This window comes from Corvus cornix, chromosome 4 (genome assembly GCF_000738735.6).
Source record: "Corvus cornix cornix isolate S_Up_H32 chromosome 4, ASM73873v5, whole genome shotgun sequence".
In the NCBI taxonomy this organism is placed as follows: domain Eukaryota; kingdom Metazoa; phylum Chordata; class Aves; order Passeriformes; family Corvidae; genus Corvus; species Corvus cornix.
The window spans coordinates 24,079,948-24,099,740 of record NC_046334.1 but is presented as its reverse complement, the minus strand read 5'-3'; the positions used below and the strand labels follow the sequence as shown (position 1 = coordinate 24,099,740).

General features: G+C 41.5%; 1 protein-coding gene and 1 long non-coding RNA gene across 6 annotated transcripts in view; one reads left to right on the top strand and one right to left on the bottom strand.

Moving 5' to 3' along the window:
- Positions 1-4,871, bottom strand: part of LOC104697183 — a 33,920-nt gene extending 29,049 nt beyond the window's left edge. The window contains exon 1 of one of the 2 annotated variants that reach the window (XR_753131.4): positions 4,785-4,871. This is a non-coding gene — a long non-coding RNA (uncharacterized LOC104697183). Of the gene's footprint in view, positions 1-3,493; positions 4,356-4,784 lie in introns of those variants that run through there. The other variant, XR_005601764.1, reaches the window with a different exon arrangement.
- A 64-nt stretch (positions 4,872-4,935) lies between these two features.
- The window catches only part of GLRB (glycine receptor beta), a 50,914-nt gene continuing 36,056 nt past the window's right edge, over positions 4,936-19,793 (top strand). For 2 of the 4 annotated variants that reach the window (XM_039551017.1, XM_039551018.1), the window contains exons 1-3: positions 5,047-5,149; positions 6,480-6,633; positions 18,027-18,133. In XM_039551017.1, coding sequence (XP_039406951.1) covers positions 6,512-6,633; positions 18,027-18,133 — 229 coding nt within the window. In that variant the 5' untranslated portion in view covers positions 5,047-5,149; positions 6,480-6,511. Of the gene's footprint in view, positions 5,025-5,046; positions 5,150-6,479; positions 6,634-18,026; positions 18,134-19,793 lie in introns of those variants that run through there. The other 2 variants (XM_039551016.1, XM_039551015.1) reach the window with 2 other exon arrangements.

The window sequence follows — 19,793 nt, the reverse complement described above, 5'->3', positions numbered from 1 at the left end:
AATTACTCCTGAATTAGACAATTTAACATGGTCAGATAGTTCCAACTCTGGACAAGGCAGCAATTGCAAGCAGAGGAAAGATAGTTAAGTCTACCTCTGCCCTCTGAAATACAATGAATATTGAGACAGACGTGTGTCTGTCCCTATACATTCATTTACTAGTAAAACTTAGATATCATTCACTCCTCTTCAATAGAATCTCTGAAATACAAACCAATGTGACCAAAACCAATCAGCAGAAGCTGGACCGTTACTCATGATCAGCTGGCTTGGTGGTAGAAGGCTCTCTCATGAAACTGTTTTCTCCATTTCTTCCCATTTGGGCATTGCCAGCTCAGTTGGCACTGCAATAGGACATTTGAACAGTGTGCAGGCTGTCCTCCAGAGTCTTGCATTAATGACAGCTCTGGCTTCCTCTTGCAAGTGTGGAGTGAGGGGGTGGAGTGATTATTCTGTCCCTGCTGGCCTGCCAAGACGATGCTGCCAGGTAGGAAAGCAGTTGTCTGTGACCTTGGACAGCTTCTATAGTGTGAGAGGCAGAAGAGGCCTTTTCCTATAGAATCTTCACTGCATTGCCCTGTATCAGGAAGCTCTTGCCAATGCCTATACCCGATGGATCAAGATGGATCCTGCTGCCCAAAGTAAGCTTTCTTCTTCACTCCCTTCTGGATTGGATTTGCCCCAGTCCTGGTTTTCCTGAGTCTGTAGCAAGTGCTCTAAGCTAACAGGGTTAGGAGCACGTTAACTTTAGAAGAACTGAAATAATAGTAAAACATCTGGGTCATGAGAAGTAATGTAGTGCAGGTTTGGGTAGAGCTCTGCTTAAAAGGCAAATGAACAGAAGTGGCAAGGATGGAGGGAGCAAGTGAAAAATGAAATCAAATGTTTCTGGAGATAAATGGCAGCAGCTCTGTGTCCCCAGCAATGGGGAATAAAACAAATTATGAGGAAATGCAGGCAGCAATTAAGAAAAAATCCTTCTGCCTGGGAGCAGTGGAAACCTGACAGGTCAAGGCAGAGGATGAGCACCCTGTCGGTCAGGCTTTCCAAGCTTCTGAAAAGCATCCTGTGGGCTTTGATGGAAGAGATTGCCCTTAGCAGTGGGGTGGAGGCTCCAGAACCTGCTCCATGGTGCCACCATGTCTGGCTGGCAATGGATGGGGGCCATGGTGGGACAAGGGCAGCCAGGCCAGGGCAGCTGGTAGAGGCAGATCAGGCTCACAGCAAGTCAGGACAAAGAGCTGGTGTCACTGCTGTGGCAAGTGGAGGGTATCCAGCCAAAATATCTAACTTTGGTTGTTGCCAAAAGTTGAAAACACTTGCAAAAAACTCTTTTGCTTAAGGAGAAGAGAAAAACTAACTCTCTCCTTTTTCTTTTTAAAATGTATTTTGTCCATGCATTCCCCTGCCAGGAAACATGCCTATGGGAGGTTGGGGCTGACCTGCTTTTGATTCCCCTTTCTTCATGGGAGAGCCTATCTCAGGATGAACAGCCTCTGTGGGACTTGGTCAGGTTGGGTTGAAACAGGAACTGTTCTGGTTTGGGCTGCAACATATACTTTTGTTTTTTTTAATGTGGTTTCTTGGTATTAGAAAACAACCAACTGTGCAGCCCAGCATGTGCTGTGACTGACTGTTGGAGGAGTGATTCCTTTGCTGAAGCTCACATGGAATGTTGTGAATTGAGGGGGGTTTTACAGCTTTGGGGTACTAACCACCCAAGAACAGGTCCTGGGATCTTCCCTGCCAGCAGGGCTGGGGCTCTGCACCTTCTGAGACGTGCCAGCTTCTCCTGTGTGTCCCAATGCACGGGGGCAAGCCCCAGTCAGGCTTGCTGCAGTTGGAAGAAAAAGTTGGAGTTTCCTAACAGAAAATAGTTGTGAATTTAATCATCGGCCTTCTCCACTGCAATCTGCTTCCTGGTGCCATGTTCCCTTCTGCACATGTGTGGGTGAGGGACGAATATGGAACTGGAAGCCGGCATGGGGGCTTGTGGTGTCTCAGTTCTGCATGGGCAGTTCTGCTCCAGAGCCAGCCCAGGCATGTGGCTTAACTGCAGCCTGCCTGGCTGAGGAGATGGAGGCTGTGAAGAGTGAAACACTGGGAATTGCCATCCCAGCTGAAAGTGGAACCCGGAAGGAGCTGCCATTCTCTCATGTGCCTGATGTTGTGGCAGGCACAGGGAAGCTGCCAAAGCAATTGCCCCTGTCCTCCAGGCACTCCCCAGCTTGCAGGTGAACGATGACCTGGAAGTGGTGCCAAGCCCCAGCACATGTGGGACAGGACAGCAAAACTGAGATGGAGGGGAGGAGAGGGTAAGGGAGGGGAGGAGCATTCCTTGGGGTGTGGTGGGTGCTTTGGGCTGGCAGAGGCTGGGGAGCTGGCTGGGACCCCAGGGGCTGCTGCCCACGACTGGTCCCTGCCTTGCCCCAGCATGAGGTGTTACAACATGCGTTGCTTCAAAGAGGCTGCGATAGAAAAATACTTTTGCTAAGCTCTTCTCAGGAAAAAGAAACTGTCTTTGAACAAAGTCATGAAAGAAAGGTTACTGGCAAGTGTGGCATAGAGCCATAGAGCCTTATCTGTTCCTTGGGTAAGTTTTTGGTTTGGAGAGGAAACATTTCCAGGGGAGAGTATGACCTGTGGCAATTGCTAGTTTATTCCGTGGGTTTGTACCTAGAAAACAAAGACCTTGCCTGTGAGTTCAGCTGTGTTGGGACTTACAGGCACTCTACGGTGGATGCAGTAGCACATACAGCAACATCTTAGGAGTCCAAGACAGAGTCTAACCTTCCCATACTCAGCAGTCAAAAAAAAATTTAGGTGGAGGGCCCGTTCTGGTCCTCCTATACTGCTGCCTTTGTCCCCAGACAGCTGGAGCCCAACCTGCCTGCTCAGCTTAACATTTGTGGGCAGGGAGCTCATTGGAAACAGCTCAAAACCAGCTGCTTCTTCACATCTCACTGTGACAGCTCAGGAATGTGGGGAGAAGGAATGAGTGGAGAAGCAAGGAGGGGACTGAGGAGAGAAGCCATAGCTGCTCCCCCAGCTGCAGGAGGGGAATGAAACCAGGGTGTTGGAGGGAGGCCCAGGCCGTTCCTGGGGTTTGTTAGGTGCTGCATTACCCCCTGTCTGGCTTCCTGAGCCTCAGCTGCAGTTCCCACCATCCCTCAGGTTTCACCTTCTCTCTTTTCATCATGAGCTCCTGGCCTCAGCTGCTCTATGGATGTTCCTCAAATTGAGGAAATCCCACCTTCTCTTTTTACTGCCACAGGGACCACAAATGCAGCAAGTGTTAGTGCTGGAGCTCTGTCGCATAGGATGCTCTTTTCTGACCAAATCATGCCTTTCCTTCCCCCCCCACCCCATCCACTTTAAAGCTCCATTGGCTTTAACATAAGCTAGCCCCAAGCAGGGCTGTGCCGTGGTCCTGCTCTACAGCACTATCTCGGAGGGGGGAACAATCAATCCTCAAATGGGGTCTGCAACCTACCTGCTTTTCTGCAGGGGTCTCTGAAGGTAGGAATCCCCATCCCTGTGGGACAGCAGTTCCATGTGCCTTGTCCTCGGCGTTTGGGAGAGGGAGGGCGAGGTTTTAGTAGAAAAATGCTGGCAGTGATGGAGAGGTGCTGCTGCATGCACAAAGTGTGCATACTAATGTCTGAGTTCAACCACCCTGAAATTTTTTAAATCCCTCTTAAACTAGGTAGTCCTCACTACATGCTGATGGCAGCACACCTTTTCCTTTCCTTGCTAGCTTTCAGTGTGTGTTATGTGAAGGTTCTCACATGGGCTCATCCTGTGACATGCCAAGCCAGAGCATGTGGCAACTCAGCCATGTCCTACTATCACCTGCATCCAGAGGCCAGAGAGGAATGACTTCCACTCTCATGGCCATATCTGGAGAGCATCAGCAATGCTAGGGTTATCTCTCTGGCTGCTTGTGGGACAAAAAAAAGAGTGAAGGAGGGGGTCCTCATCCCAGGAAGCTGGGCCTATGCCTTGGCCCTACATCAGCTTGGACCTGGTAGGTGCATCTGTGCTCTTGCCAAGATACAGTGGTGGGGAGTGAAAGGTGTGCTGTCAAATTCTCCCTGCCCACCCTGGTGTCCTGGGCTGCCTCCTGCCCCTTCCCTGGGCCTCTCAAGGGGCTGCTGGAAGAAGAGACTGATCCTCACCTTTATACAACCTCTTTTCAGTTAGTTGTAGAGAGCAGTAAAGTCTTGTCTGAGCCTCCTTTTCTCCAGGCTAAACACACCCACCTCTCTCAGCTTCATAGAACTTACTATCCAGACCCTCCACCAGCTTTGTTGCCCTTCTCTGGACTCACTCCAGCACCTCAATGTCCTTCTTGTAGTGAGCGGCCCAAAACTGAACACAGGATTCAAGGTACAGCCTCACCAGTGCCAAGCACAGGGGGACAGTCACTGCCCTGGTGCTGCTGGCCACACCATTGCTGATACAGGCCAGGATGCCATTGGCCTTCTTGGCCACCTGGGCACAGCTGGCTCATGTTCAGCTGCTGTTGACCAGCGTCCCCAGGTCCTTTTCCACTGGGCAGCTTTGGAGCCACTCTGCCTCCAGCCTGTAACCCTGCACAGGGTTTTTGTGACCCAGGTACAGGACCCAGCACTTGGCCTTGTTGAACCTCATAAAATTGGCCTCGGCCCATGATCCACCGTTCTACTAATCTGTGCAAGACTGTACTGCCTCTTCCTCATCCTACTCAGCCCCTCTCCACTAATATTCTCTTGTTCCTGCCAACTGTAGTAGGTATCTCTCACCATCGAACGCATTCTCCTCCCGCCAGAGACCAGGAGATGCTTCGCTCCGCCACGCCCTTCTCTACTACCACCGCCTCGCCGCTGTCCCGTCTCCAGCGGCGGGAGGCCCGGGGGTGCGGAGGTCGGCCCCGCTGCCCCCTCCCGCCGCGCCGTGCCCTGTGTGGGCGGGCTCCGGGACGCGCTCGCTGGGGAGCGCCGCGGCGCCGCACATGCTCACTGGCCGCGGAGGCACCGCCGGAGGTAGGGGCTCGCTGCGCCGCTGGAGGAGCCGCGCTGTCGCTGCGGCCGGGCCGCGGCATGGCCCGCCCGCTCCCGGGCCGCCGCCGCCGCTGCCGCTGAGCGCGGGGGGATCGCAGCGTCCGGCGGTGAGCGCGGGGCGCGGGCGGCGCGGCTGTGGCGGCGGCGGGGCCGCGTGTGCGGGCGGGGCCCGCGCCCCCGCTGGGGCGGGCGGGGGATGGAGGGTCCTGCTCGAGGGCCCCGTTCCGCCGGGCGGCACCGCCGAGCCCCGTCAGCACCTCGGCCAGCGCCCGTGGGGGCGGCGGCGGCGGGCGGTGGGGCACAGCCCGGGGGTGCTGCCGGGGCCGCGACGGGAGCCCCGCTCGTCTCGTCGTCCCGCTCCCCGCGGAGCGCTCGGCGGCGCGGAGGCCGCTCCCTTCCCGGTGCCGGTGGGAGGCCTCGGGCCGCGAGGCCGGGCGAGGGGCCGGTGGCGGCAGGGGCAGACCCGCGACCTTTAGCGGCCGGGCCGGGGGAGGGTGGCGATGCTGCGGCTCCCGGGGAAGGGAGAGCTGAAGAATCCCGGTGCCTCCCGGAGGTGGGGGAAGAGAGAGAGAGGCACAGCTCCTTAAAAACAATGGGGGGGAAAAATCCAAATAAATAAAAGTGAAAAACGCAGCAGGTTCTGAGGCATCTGCGAGATTTCCGTTAGCCCAAGGAAATGCTTGGGAATTATCTGTGGGATGGCAAACAAATGGAAAATGCCTGGGGTGCCGCAGTGCTGTGGCCAGGGGCAGGTGGGGCTGGCTCTGGCTAAACACAAACTCAGCTCCTGGCCTTTGGGGTACATGCTTTTGCCCCACAGAAGTTTAAATATTAAACTGAGCACAATGCAATAAAGCATAGTATTGCAGGTTGTGTTTAGTCATCTTTGCACGGCCCTTTTGGTGCTGGCTCTGCAGTGGAAATGCTTCATGCAAAACAGTTGTGTTTAAATTCTGTACATAAAATTATATTTATACTCCTTCTCATAACCAGCATTGAAATGGTTGCTGGTTCATATGTGCAAGGTCATAGAGAGCTTGCAGTTCTTCACCGTGCTTCATGACTGGTTGACTTTGTATTTAATGCAGTTGATGTATGACATTTCTGGTGAGGAATCCTGTTTCCAAGCTTCTGAGTATTTTGGGTTAGGCAATCTTTGAAGGACAGCGCATTTCTTAAACGCACTGGAGCAAACTTGCATTTAAATCTGTTCCTCACTGTCAGTCTTAACTTTGGGAAGCTACTTGACTCTCTGGACATTGCCTAAGTCAGTTCCATGTCAGGGATACACCTGAACAAATTCTTTCTACCAGGACAACAAAGAACAACAAAAAGCCCATTCCCCATGAAAAATTTGTTTACTTTTTGCAGGTATGTGTTTCCTTTTGCCATTTCCAGCCCTACTAACATAAACCTCTTTCTTTTCTATTGCTACAGACTGAAGATTTCTCTGAAGCATAATCTTCAAGATGAAGTTCTTACTAGCAATTTTACTTTTCATCTCATTCTCCTTATGGGTTGAAGAAGTCTATTCCAAAGAGAAGTCTTCAAAGAAAGGAAAGGGGAAAAAGAAGCAATATCTGTGTCCATCGTATGTTCCTGCTTTCTTTTATGCTTTTGTATGATGGTGATCCTGCCCTATTTTTAACAGTGGAAATTATGTGGCAATTGAAGTAGAAGGTGGTGCTTTCTGCTGAAAGGATGGGGTCTGTGGTGGGAATGGGTTTGACCAGCATCATAGCTAAGGGCTGTCAATGTGTTCCTTCTGCAGCAGGTCCTCTGTTTTAGTGAAAGGGAAGATCTAATCAATAGTAATCATTCCTCTTCTTGTGGATTTCAACCCAGTGCCTTGCTATTTATGGGGACACAGTAGCATGGTCCCATGTTGCAGGTGTATTGAGGAAAGCAAGGAGGGTGCGAAACTGTTGGGCTGAAATTCAGCTTCTGGTTAGCTAGTTCTGTAAGAGAAGGCTTGTTCTACACATGTTCTTACTGCATGTTGAATAGAACTAAGGTCTTCAGCATCTTTCATCAATCATTTACAGTTCTATAACTTTTATGGAGGTGGATTGATTGATTGTTGCTATAAGGTATGCCCTTGTGGAATAGTCTCCCTATAAAAATACAGAAATTAAAATCCATGATTGCCCAGTTGAATAGACAATGTGTTCTGGACCCCTATGATTATTTGATGTTAAAAATACTCCCTCTTCCTAATGCTTACCACATTTTAGGTTGTGATCCATGTGAAAATGCGAAAGTTTTATTTGTGGATGCTGTTTTTATCGTTTTCTTGTCCAGTCTTACTCATTTTTTAGTGTTACATTGTAAATATCTGAGGGAAAGATTGATGGACTATGATAAGTTGCCAGTAAGTGCAGAAAATCACTATGACTGAAATAATAAAATTGTTTAGACAAATTTACAACATATTTCTTCTTTGACCATAAAAGAAGAGGTACAGAATGTTAGACTGGCTATTTAACATTAATCAACTTTTTCCAAAGAAAAAACAAAGCAAAACAAAAAGTGGAATAATCAGACAGAATCACTGTTCAAGTAATATTTTTTAAAGTTACCACTCTTTTCAAATGTTGACAGTGATGTTTGTTTGTAATCCCAGATTTTAGAATGTTTCTACATGTAGTGCATGTTTTCCTTCTTTTTTTTTATATCAAACCTAAAAAATTATATCTGTCCTTAGAATACATTAAGATATGTCTCAAATGTGATCCTGACTCATCTGAAATGCCCCTACCCATTTTTTCCCCTTTTAAAAGTTGAGTTCTGAATGAGGCTTTTGGTCTCAGCTACTGTGAGAGTTTATAACAAGGAGAAAAATGTCAGGGTTCCCAGGACAGGCATCAGAACAGAAGCCCTTGCAAAGTGAGTTAGGCAGCTGGGAACTGAATCCAGGTATTCCGTGGTCTTGTTCAAATAGCCAGCATTTCCCCCTGTTCTTGACTTAGTCTTAGTAGAATTCAAAACAGCAATGTCATTTTATCTTAGTAAGTGAGTGGATTTTTCTTGTTTGGTTCTATTTTAAGCCCTATATTTCTTGGTACCATTAAATACGATGTCATTTGTCACCAATACACTTGAAAAAACATTGAATACATGCTGTCATTGAAGCTGTCTGCAGAAATACTGGGGGAATCCAGTACTTGTCTGATGTTCCACTGTGCAGTGCTGCTGGCTAGAGTTGCCGTAGCAATGAGTCCTGTTCGATTTCCTGAATAATGACCAAGTTACCCATACCTTATTTGGCTGAAGTTCACAGCTTGAGAGACAACCACTTGTAGTAGTGGGTTTGCTATTTCTGTGGCTGGCATCTAGGAGGCCTCTCATGTGAATGAGCAGTGAAAGACGGCTCTGTCTGGCAGAGAAATTGCCTAATGCTCTCTTAACTCAGGCTTCTGTTGGCAAACTTCTAATCATCAGCATTTTTTTCAATGATCTTTCACAAAACTTCTTGATTTGGTGACACTTTGTGTTATAAAAGAGGTTGCCTACTAGTAATAATTTTTCCTTTGTGGAAAAAGCAAAAAAATCTTTCCTCACAATCAAACCAGAATATGATGGAGTGGGAATTAAGTAACACTATAAGGGTTGACTAAAACTACTCAAGGAAGTGTCTAAATAAAAGATTTCCTAGTGAAGCATAAGAGAAATATTTTAGAAGAATGCATTTTATTTTTTCACACCAAAAAAAATAGGATTTTTCGTAATTTATAAAATTGAATGGTACAGATTCCTAATGAAAAGGTACATTTATAAGTTAAACTCTTAATCCACTTTTAATTTGAAGTTACTGGTGCAGTAAAATTTAAACCTTAATTGTAACAAATTATTGCCTTTTATTTCCTTGCAACATGTGAAAAGCTAAATTTTACTTCTTCAAAAGAACAAAAACTGCATTAGTAGTTGTATACAAAACAGTCTTCTCTTGCAAACTTTGTAATGAAATTCAAATCTATACAAATCATTATCCAGGAAAAATTTATACAGAACCTGATATTGCTGCCCGAGTTCCTTAATTTGATGTTAAGAAATGGATGGCTAAAAAAGTGGTTTGGGACTTTAGCATGAATTTGTTTATATAAAAACTAAGGATACTTGAACTTTTACTTTTATGGCTCTCCAGAATACAAGCCTTTCACCAAATGTGCCCCTCTGGCATGAAATTAACTACTACTAGGATAAGATGAAAACAAGTTGATTAGAAGCCCCATAAAAAGTTCATTATTGTCTCATAAACAGATATTTGCTTCCTTAAATTAGGAAAATTCTATTTTGTATCTTAGAACAAACCCTTTTACTTGTGATTATTCATGATGCTGTACTTCTCAGTGCATTGTGTAATAGTGTCTTGATTTGCCATCTTATTTTCGTTTATTCCTGAAACTGTTTTTCCCTGCTTTTTTATTGAAGGGTTTCTTGAAGCTGATTCTTAATCATTTGGTTCTTACTTTGATTTAATGCTTGCTCAGAACAGATGTAAGATTTCACATCTTACATTTAGATCATTTTCCTTCTTACCTCAGGCTTTCCAAATGAAACATAGAGTAATTATACTTCTGTCTGATTCCTGAATCTCTGTTGATTAACAAAGAAATTGACATATTGGGCCTAAAATGTGATAGTTTTGCACCATAAATCTGAGAAACTGGCTTCCACAGATGCATAGTACGATGAAGTACAAAGATTTAGTAACAAACTTTTGCCTTTTTTTTTTCCCATGGAAAATCTTAAAAAAAAAAAAAAATCAGGCCCACCCCTTCAAGAGAAAAAAAAATTTATATTACATTCTTCTGTTTACAATGCTTATTTTGAAATTTCATATACTTAATACAGATGATTTTGATACAGCTACAGGTGGATTTAGTCACTTGATCTCTTTCCTGCTCACAGACTGCCCATACTTGCATGACCTTTGTTACTTAGTTCTTATTAACTTCTTCATAATTCCTTATAATACCTGCTTCTCTTAAACATGTGGGACAGTTAGCTGTGACTTAGAGCACTGCTGAAAAACATTTTTCCTTTTGTTACACTATAATAAATACTTCAGTTATTTTATGATGTTTGAGCTGCTGCTGTCATCCCCACAGTCCTTAGTAGCCTAGGAGGTCTCTACTCAAAACTGCTTGGAAGATCTCTAGACAAATGAAATTATAAGGAAAGGGAAGTTTGGTTATTAGTGTTAGAGAAGGCACAGAGAAGTAAGAGTGTCACATAGCAGCTAACAAAACCAGTAATGACTATGATCATCATCACAGCTATCCCTGTTAATTTTGGTTTTAGGATGACTCAGCTGTTCACTTGCACAGTGTTCACTTCTGAAGATCCGTCGGTGTCCCTAATGCCATGGCAATGCTGAGAGCATAACCTCAGTCACTAAATCTCATCTTTTTGTCTGGATAGCAAGACTGTACTTTTGAAACAGCATCCCTCTTCACCTTTATGCATTTGTCCACATGGAGATTTATATTCATGTAGATGATTAACTAAATACTGTGTAATATCTATAGAGACCTTTTTTACCCACAAAGCAGGACTACAAATCATATTTGGCTTGTATTCAATAAAGCATATCAGCTACTTCAGAAACTGTGAAATGGCCCTCTAAGCCCTCCAGAAAACATGGCTTGTGCCATCTGCCAGGGCAGAAGCTTAGAAAGGTCATAGATGCAAAGGTTCAATAAACAGCTTCTTTTAAAAAACAACAACAAAAGACAGTGGAACTTGGGAAGAAAGCCTTTGATGTGTTTAAAGCATAGAGCTGTGTGAAACTCTGTCCTAAAATTTCCTTTAGTTAACTTTAAGCTTCTGACATGCTCTTCCTATGAAGACTAAAGTAAAAGTTCAGAACTTATTTTATACCTTGGGTCCTCTCCATTTCTTCAAGGACTAGATTTTTTTAATTGACTTTTTGGGTATACATCACCTCTCTATCCGTAGTATGTGATCAAGCCCATTTTTGTGATCAAAATGTAAATGGTGGGAAAGTGGAATCATGTCTCTCTTCATTCCCACTATCTAGAAGACGCTGTTGATACTCTGTGAACATTTTCATTTGTAGGTGCAGTGGAAGGGTTGATACAGTTTGTGGGAGGAGGTGGAATGAAGTTGAAAGGAAAGCCTGAATTTGGTTGTGGAGGAAGATACATCTGACAGTCATTCCAGTGATAAGTACTTTGCAGATCCTAGGTCTTGTTCCTATAAAAATTCTTCTGCCCTGTAGTAACAGCAGTTGGTCGATGCTTTTATTATTCTGTATCACGTAACTCTCATGGAAAGCTGTGATCCCAGACAGATAGGGCCACATTCCAGAAGGTTGGCGAATTTGTTTTCAAAGTGGTTAAATGTGGTAGGCAGTAAAAGATAAAGCTATATAAGCAAAACCTAAGCTGTCTTGTAAAACAGTAATTAACCACAATAGACTGGTTCTCGTTCAGTAACTTTCCCTCTCAGTGAGCAGCATTTCCTCCATTCTCAACACCACCGTGATGAGACACTGTAATTGTGTGGAAAACTTACAGGCTTTGTATTTCATATACAACCTCCTGACTGAGAAAAAACTGGGATCTGTGGGTTAAATTGCACCACCTTTCCGTAAGCCCAAGGACAACCATAGGTCTAAATTCTGTTGTCAAGACAAATTCTATAGAATGTATCTCAGCTTATGCTTTCCTCTTACAATGCCACTTATACCACCATGCAGTTGGTTAGATTTTACCGAGGTCCTTCTATTGTCTCCATACTTACAGCATTTGGAAAAAAAAAATACTGGGACAAGGAACTGATGTGGATAAAATTAATTAATTAATTAAATTTTAAAATGTTTGTAGTTTTGCTTAAACATTTGGATGCTGGTCATATTTTATATCTGTGTGCTATATCAAGACACAGCAGGACACTCATTATGCACAATGGCTACGGGTGGTGACTTCAGTGGGATGCAGAGATGCCTAAGCTAGGCGCCAGCAAGCTAATTTTAAGAAACAGAAACATTGCTGTGAGCAGTGCTAGTTCAGGCTGGGTGAAATACCATGCTAACCTGTTTCTCCTGGTTTGGGGGCTGTCGGCTCTATGGCAGGCAGATGAACCAGCTTGCTTTTCCCAAGTTTAGTGACTAATAAGGCACTTCAGATTACGATATAAACACTCCTTAAGGTGTCTAACCCTGGTAATGTTGAATGTGAAACCAAAGGTGGATTTAAGAGGTTTCTGCTAGACAAGGAGTGAAGTAGTGCCACTAGCAGGTATTGACACTACCTAACTGCAGGAAGGTTGTCTACATGTCCACATTAGGAGACTGTTGTCTTTGGTGTATCTACAGCATGGCTCACCGCAACACAGCATGAGATGAAAGACAAGCTGTTTCACCCCCTCAACTCATAGGTCACAATTCAGGGTGCCTACTCTGGGTTTCCATTTCAAAATTAGCTATGAAGGAGCCTTTCTCTTTGTTCACCACACTGCATTACCTCCAAATTTAGGTACTGAAGCTACATATCTAATTTTAGGTGTTTAGCTGTCAGCTGCTTTCGTAAAGACGTGTAAACAATGACTCAGAGTTCCATAGTTTTGGTGTAATTAGTGATACCACTTTTCATTGAAGTAATTGTAATTAATCTTCTAGGAATAGACATGTCACCTCGCACAGTTTGAAAATGTAGCTATTAAACATACTAAACATCAGAGAGATCACTCAGAAGAGTTATATTGTATGTCATTGATATGTATTAACCTGTTTTTATCCTTACAGTTATTGCACTCAGAAAATCAAATGCCTGCCAATCAGAACACTGATAGTTTATGCCAGGAAAATTGTACTTAAAATATATGCTGGGATAATAGATATTATGTTTCCCAAAACTTATTTTTACCTTTCTCCCATGTACATAGCCATGTTATATGACTAAAATGTCGATTTCCATCATGTAGATTAAATAAACTGCACTGAAATCTGTTGTTTCAGCATCATATGGGAAATTTTACTGGAGAGTACCATTAATATGGAGATACATATTTTTATCTGTCAGTAATCTAGAACTGTGGAAAAGTTCTCTTCCCGTTTGTGTAGAATATTTTTTATATTCTTTCCTCCTGTAGCACTGCATGTGGTAAGGACTCCTTGTAACTTCAGTGAGCTCTGAGAGAATAAATGTCATGATGACCTATAGAGACATAATGTCTTCTGACACATTTGCCTAACACAAATGTAAAGCTATATAAATTTCAAACAAAGTGTAATACATGCTTCCTTTTCTCCTGCATATCTGCTTATCTAAACTTCTGGATTTTGATTAGTGAATTATGAAAATAATTACCTGTTGCCATCAACTGAAAATGTTGGTCATGATCTTCAAAGGCAGTGATAAAATGTGTAGAGCTGAGGTGGAAGAGGAGATGGACACCTTATTGCATATCCTGTGAAATACAGTTTGTAGAGTAATTCTTTGATTCATCAGTGATACCAGATGTAACCTCTGAAAGACCAGGCATTTCACACAGAGATGTTACAGCAAAAGACTGACTGTACTTTGTTTTCTCTCTGGATTGTGAGGACACTGTAGAAGTGTGGATACTTTCGTGTATACAAGAATAGTGCTTGTTTTTCCTTTTATTTGTTCAGAGAAAGAAAAATGATACTTTGGGCTTGGATATTTTGTATGTTGGTTGTGTGGGGGTTTTTTAATTGTTACTTAGGTAAAATTTTTCGTAGGGCAAATTCTAGCTTTACAATTACTTGCTTTTAAATTTCCTCCATAGCAACTGGAGGCTTCTGTTGCCTTATCCTTTGGTATGTACTGTACCTTGCTTAGAACTCAGCAATTACTGTAAAGAGTGCTGCATTCCCATTTCTTAATGCTTTCCATCAGCTCTGCATGCAGTCAACTCAGGTTGAAATAAATGCATTAAAATTAAAATGTGTGCTGCAACTGGTGAAAATCTAAGTTACCAGCTTTTTACAAGTGGGAAATTGTAGTTTGAATTAGAAAAAGTGGTAAGTAACTTCTTGGTGTGAATGTTGTTATATGGGACTCAGCCTTCAGCACACTGAAGTAATGATTCTTCTAGGAAGGCAGATCTCAGCTCAAATCCTTTTTCGTTTATGTAATATACAAATATGCCTATAATTAATTCATTCCATAATGGCCAATTAAGCAGGGGTGGTTGTGGCTCTAGAAAAATATCTCCCCTTAATAGTCCCACCCTCTTTATCCAAGCACCTAACACATACCATATACTGTCTCATTAAATCTTTTTGCTCATCTGTCACTTTGAAAGTGTCCTTAACTTCTTAACTCACCCCAAGGAACACATCTGATGTATTAAGTTGCAGGTGAAATTTAGGCATTTTGGTCAGCAATGCTCTCAGAAGGAAATCCAGTCATTGTGATGAAGTTTCTGTGTGTGCTATTGAATGATGGTAGTTTAATGACAGCATGCAGTAAAAGAACCGCAGTGAAAATATGACTGATGCTCAGCAGAGCTTTTTTTTCCCAGTAGCTATTTTAAAGGTCATTCAAAGTGACCTTTAAAAGTAGCAATTACTGAATCTCAATGCTTCTGCTCCTAACTCAAAACAGCCAATGCCATTGTATTTCATTTGGTTCTTAGATAAGCAAGGACAGATGCACTTACACGCTTCTCTAAGTTCAAAACACAGCCCAGCAACTTGTGGCAGATGTGATTGGGTTGTTCTTTACCAGCAAGCTATTCTCCCATTGTTTTTTCCATCACTGTCTTCGCAATGCAATAAATCTCCTTTGCCCAGTTTTTGGATGGCTCTTGAACAAACAGCCTGAACAGACATTTGTATTAATATACTTCTGCAGTGCAGCTCAGATCTCACAAAACTACCATTTTCTTTCTCTTACTTGAAGAGACAGATAAACTTGTCAGGTGTATTTGGCTTTGTTTTGCTGTTTGTTGCTCAAACAAACAGCAAAAAAGTTCTCAAACTTTTTCCTCTTTTCCTCATTGCATTTTATGAGCATGTGTATTTCATTTATGTGTCCATGTTATCCTGTGTGGTTCAGATTACTGTTTTCACTATTTAATGAACTTCTTTGTATAACCCACAACAAAAATAAAAAAAAGTATTTAAGTTTGTTCATTAGTTGTTGCTTGGATTTGTTTTCGTATTTCATTGTACTGGACATACATAATTTAGAAAGAAATCTTATTGTTGGTATTAAGGAGATTCTTTTATAAATGTATTTTCAGTAGACATCTGATGTAGATGTTTTCTATCTTAACGTGTGACTTGCAAGGAAGCAGTGCCATGAACCTTTCTGTATCAGATAAAATGCAGCGTACATAGTGTTTGCTGCCTTTTTAATAGCTAAATGAACATTCTTTTCTGAATTGCTCTTTCTGGAAAGTGGAAAATAATCTTAACCTTATGTTTCCCTTTTGTCCAACTAGTGGTAACTGCAAAAAAAAGCATACAGAGCTGGTTTATGGTATTTCTGTGGCAACCTCTTTATTGGTAAAGGTCATCACTAAAAACTGAACACATCTCAAGGTTACAGAATAGTACTGTATTGGAATAGAATAGAATAGAATAGAATAGAATAGAATAGAATAGAATAGAATAGAATAGAATTTCAGCCGGAAGGGACCTACAGTGATCATCTAGTCCAGACCAAATGAGGAAATAAACCAATTCTGTTGCATAATGATCCAATTCTAAGTCAAATATAAAAACTTACAAACTCGGCCCTGGGAGGATTGTTTGAAAGTGAATTTGTCAATTATTCGAAGGCGTTAGAACACATACTGCTTTTTAATTGCTCTAATATTAAATTAGCAGAGGCTTATTGTATGCAGAACATACAGTTCTATATACTTCCTTGTTTTACTGGAAAACCAGTTATCTCTGGGTAAGTTCTGCTGGAACAATTAGTTCACCTATGTGGCTGCTACAGATCACAGAAGTTTTAGTGTGATTAGTGCAAGAGATGGGTGGGGAATCATACTGCAGCCACTTAATGCTGCTCCACAATTATTTTCTCTTCCTGTATGTTACAGTTTAAGCTATCCTCTTGGATACATACGTCTTGATAGGTACATCTCTGTTTAGTCTTTGGAATGCATATTTATCTTGCTAATGACTGTTGAGTAGTCCAAAATTTCAAGGAGGATTTAGTGCCATATTGTTGCCATAATTTTTTCCTCATTTATAACATCAAGCAAATACAAGAAAATAGCTAACCAGATATGCAGCTTTAGGTTTCCGAAACATCCTGAACACAACAGAGAAAACAGGAATCTGTTTTTTTTTCTTGGAGAATAAAATGCTCAAAGGGTATCAAGGAGAATATGATATAATAAAATGCAGTTATGTTGTCATAAGTGGTTGACATGTTTTTAATAATAGGGAACTCCTTCCTAGTTTTATTTATAAATGTTTTAGCTGTTACATGTTAACCGAGGAGATTAAATCTCATTGGGAAGACGTAGTGAGTGCTACCAAGTCAGATCTGATTCCCCCTGTTTCCCTTATGGTTTTAGTTAAACCAGTTGTTTTTAAAGGTGAGTTTATTCATAAAAGCTCTTCAAGGGCTAGGATCTGGTCTCATCTCCAGTTTTTTGAACAAATAGTGATGTCATGCTATGCTGGCAGTTATTTATTAATTAATTAATTTCCCAGTAATCAGTAAGGAAAATGCTGAACAGGAGCTACTATAATGGGACATTTTAAAACAGGAGATCTAATTACATTCATGATTTCCTTTTTTTTTCTAACTGGCCAAAAGCCTTCTGTAGAGTTAGTGTTTCCTTCAACAAATGTTTGAATAAGGCAGAAATCCCAGAGGACATGAAGGAAACTGAAGGATGAGAAGAACAAAAGCAATGAACTGAAATGTTACAAAGAATAACCTGTAGGGCTGTCAAACTGACATTGGTATGGGAGAGAATAATGAAAAAAAGAAATTACAGGGTGAAGAAAGCAACAGCATCTGATGCTGATTATGGAAAAAATTTAGGAAATAAACTTGATCATTTTTTAAAACACATACAGTTGTTTGCAAAAGATGATAGTGTTGATGCACATGACTTATACCTCTGTAGGGTGTTTGTCTTATTTTTGCATGGCATCCTGGTTACTGAACTATAATGACAGAAAGCTGAGTAGTCATAAAAGGGATGGAAAAGTGATTATGAGGTGGAATTCAAAACTGGAAACAGTCACTGAACAGGTTCTGGAAACATACAAATTAATTTACATAACATTATGAGCCTGCTTGGTGTTTAAATTACCTGGGGAGGGGACTGACTCACCCGTATTGCTTTTTATTACACTCAATTTCATGTACTCTTGTAGCTACATTTACCTGTCACAGGTTCTTTTTGATTGTAGCAGTGGTTTTCATTTAACACCCAGCACAATAATGGCAAGGTAATGAAGATGTTTAAATTCCCCCTGCAAAACCAGAGGAGAGTCCAAGGCCTTGTTTTCTGTAGCAAAGCTTTTATTAGCACTTGACAATGAGATTATGCAATCCTCCAGCTCTGGGTAGAATAGCTGGCACAGGCATGCGAGAGCAGGAGACTGCCAAAAGCCTCTGCATGCTTTGGCACCTACAAAGTGGCTGTCAATTTACTAAGGTTCCTAATCTGACAGTCACTAAAAATAGTTCAGGTGGCTGCTTTCTACTGATGAAGAAATCATGTCCCTCTGGATATTTATGTTAGGAAGGAAGGGAACAATTAGTGAATTGCAGTTTAGTTGCTTCCAAGTTTACAGTTGAGAGTATGTCAGAGAGCATTTTTGTTTATTACACAAATAGTTTCTTGAAAAATACTGAAACTTCTCCAGGAAAGGAAGACTATACATTATGGTGCCTGAAAATAATGAACACATTTTGCTTGTAAAATGGCATTTATGGCATTACTTTAAAATTACTTCAGTTTAAGCACACATTTGTTTCTGTCTTGATAGTAACTAATGAACATTTTTTACAGGCAGCAATCAGCTGAAGACCTTGCAAGAGTACCTGCTAATTCCACCAGCAATATCTTGAATAGGCTATTGCTCAGCTATGATCCCAGGATAAGGCCTAATTTCAAAGGTTTGTCAAAGCCCTTTTTTTTTTAACTTTTGGATTTTAACTTTTACTCTTTTCACATAGAGAAAATTTATATAGAGATAATATTCAAAAGCTAAATTTCTGTTGTTGGGTTGTTGGTTTTTTTTAATGGAAATTTCCCTAGATAATGTGAAACTAGTGAAGATACTTGTCCTTTTGAGCTGGAAGATAATATGCTAGGATTTCATTGTCATAATAGTATGTGATGCTTTATTACTATTGGTCTTATTTTATAAAAGACTGTTTAAAAGTAGAAATATAATTTATAGAATAAGTTTTTAAAATATCTTTTTATCCCTACATTTTAGTTAGACTCTGCTTTACAGTATCTTAAAACACCAGATTTCTCTATAGACATCCTTTAAGATGACTATAAAAAGTTGGGGTCAGCAGTATCACTATTAGGAAACCATACAGTTATTCAATCCTTTAAAGATATTTTGGTTAGAAAGCTTACACACTTTGGGAATTCAAATAGGTAATGCATTTAAACACATTTTCTGCCTTTAAAACATCTCCCTGTAGTCAGATGTTGCAGGATTCTTCTGTGTAGGCAAGTGTGACTCCTTATATGTGCAGAAAAACATGGAATATATATTCTCTGCAAAACCTCTAAGAACTCACACAAATTAGGCTGTAAATTAGGCTTTCCAGGAATTCGATTATTTACCTTCTGAAAAAAGACATAGACAATTTTATTATATGTAGGCTGTGCCATTTATGTAAAACAGCTCTTTCATTTTAGAACTCCCATATAATGTGCATTGAGATATTTTAACATGAATATCATGAGTATGAAAAATTTGGAAATCTTTTATTGTGCTTTTGAAGAGGCTGTTTTCAGATGTTCTGTTTAACTGTTTTATAAACATATTAAACTGAGTTCTCAGCAAGTGTACTACTTCTTTCTTATTCTCTGTAGAACCATATTTATATGTTTTCAGCACTAAGCCTTGTCACAAAGAATAAATGTCCAGCCTCTTCTCTACCTGTTCTTCAGCATAATCAGCTTGTAATCACAAGGCATGTTGCAGATTTCTTTATATTTTTGATAACCCTTCTGGCAGCCTGGTAAGAATCAAGACGGAAGGGAAAGGGAGGACGTAATGTTAGCTCAGAGGGAGGTGGAAGAAAAAGAACATTTTCTGACAAGTGGTTTGCCCATGTTAAAATGTTCCTCACGCATGAGTGATTTTCTTGGACAGCACTTCCTATTCGAATCTGGAAGAGAGAGTTCACTCTTGGCTACTAGTGATGTGATGGGTGCTCTGTCACAGGCATTAGAAGAGGTATTATGCTTGTTGCATAATCAAAAGCATCACACATAAGTAGTCTGATTTAAAAACCCCAAAACCAAACTAAACCAAACCAAACAAATTGGTTTACCTGAAAAAAGTGAAATTTTGTCTTCATAAATTTCTGGTGACCAAGAGAATGAGTTTGAATTTATGTCTTAAATGTATATAAAAGGATTTTATGCAGACAAACACGCTATTAGAAGAGTCATATATTACTTTGTACTGTATTTGCTTAGTCTGTCAGAACAGTCTTCATATATTCTTCTATCTCTTTTGTTGCTGAAAGTAGGAAGAAACCCACTGAATATTTGTAACAGTGTAAATGAGATCAGATACCTGTATCT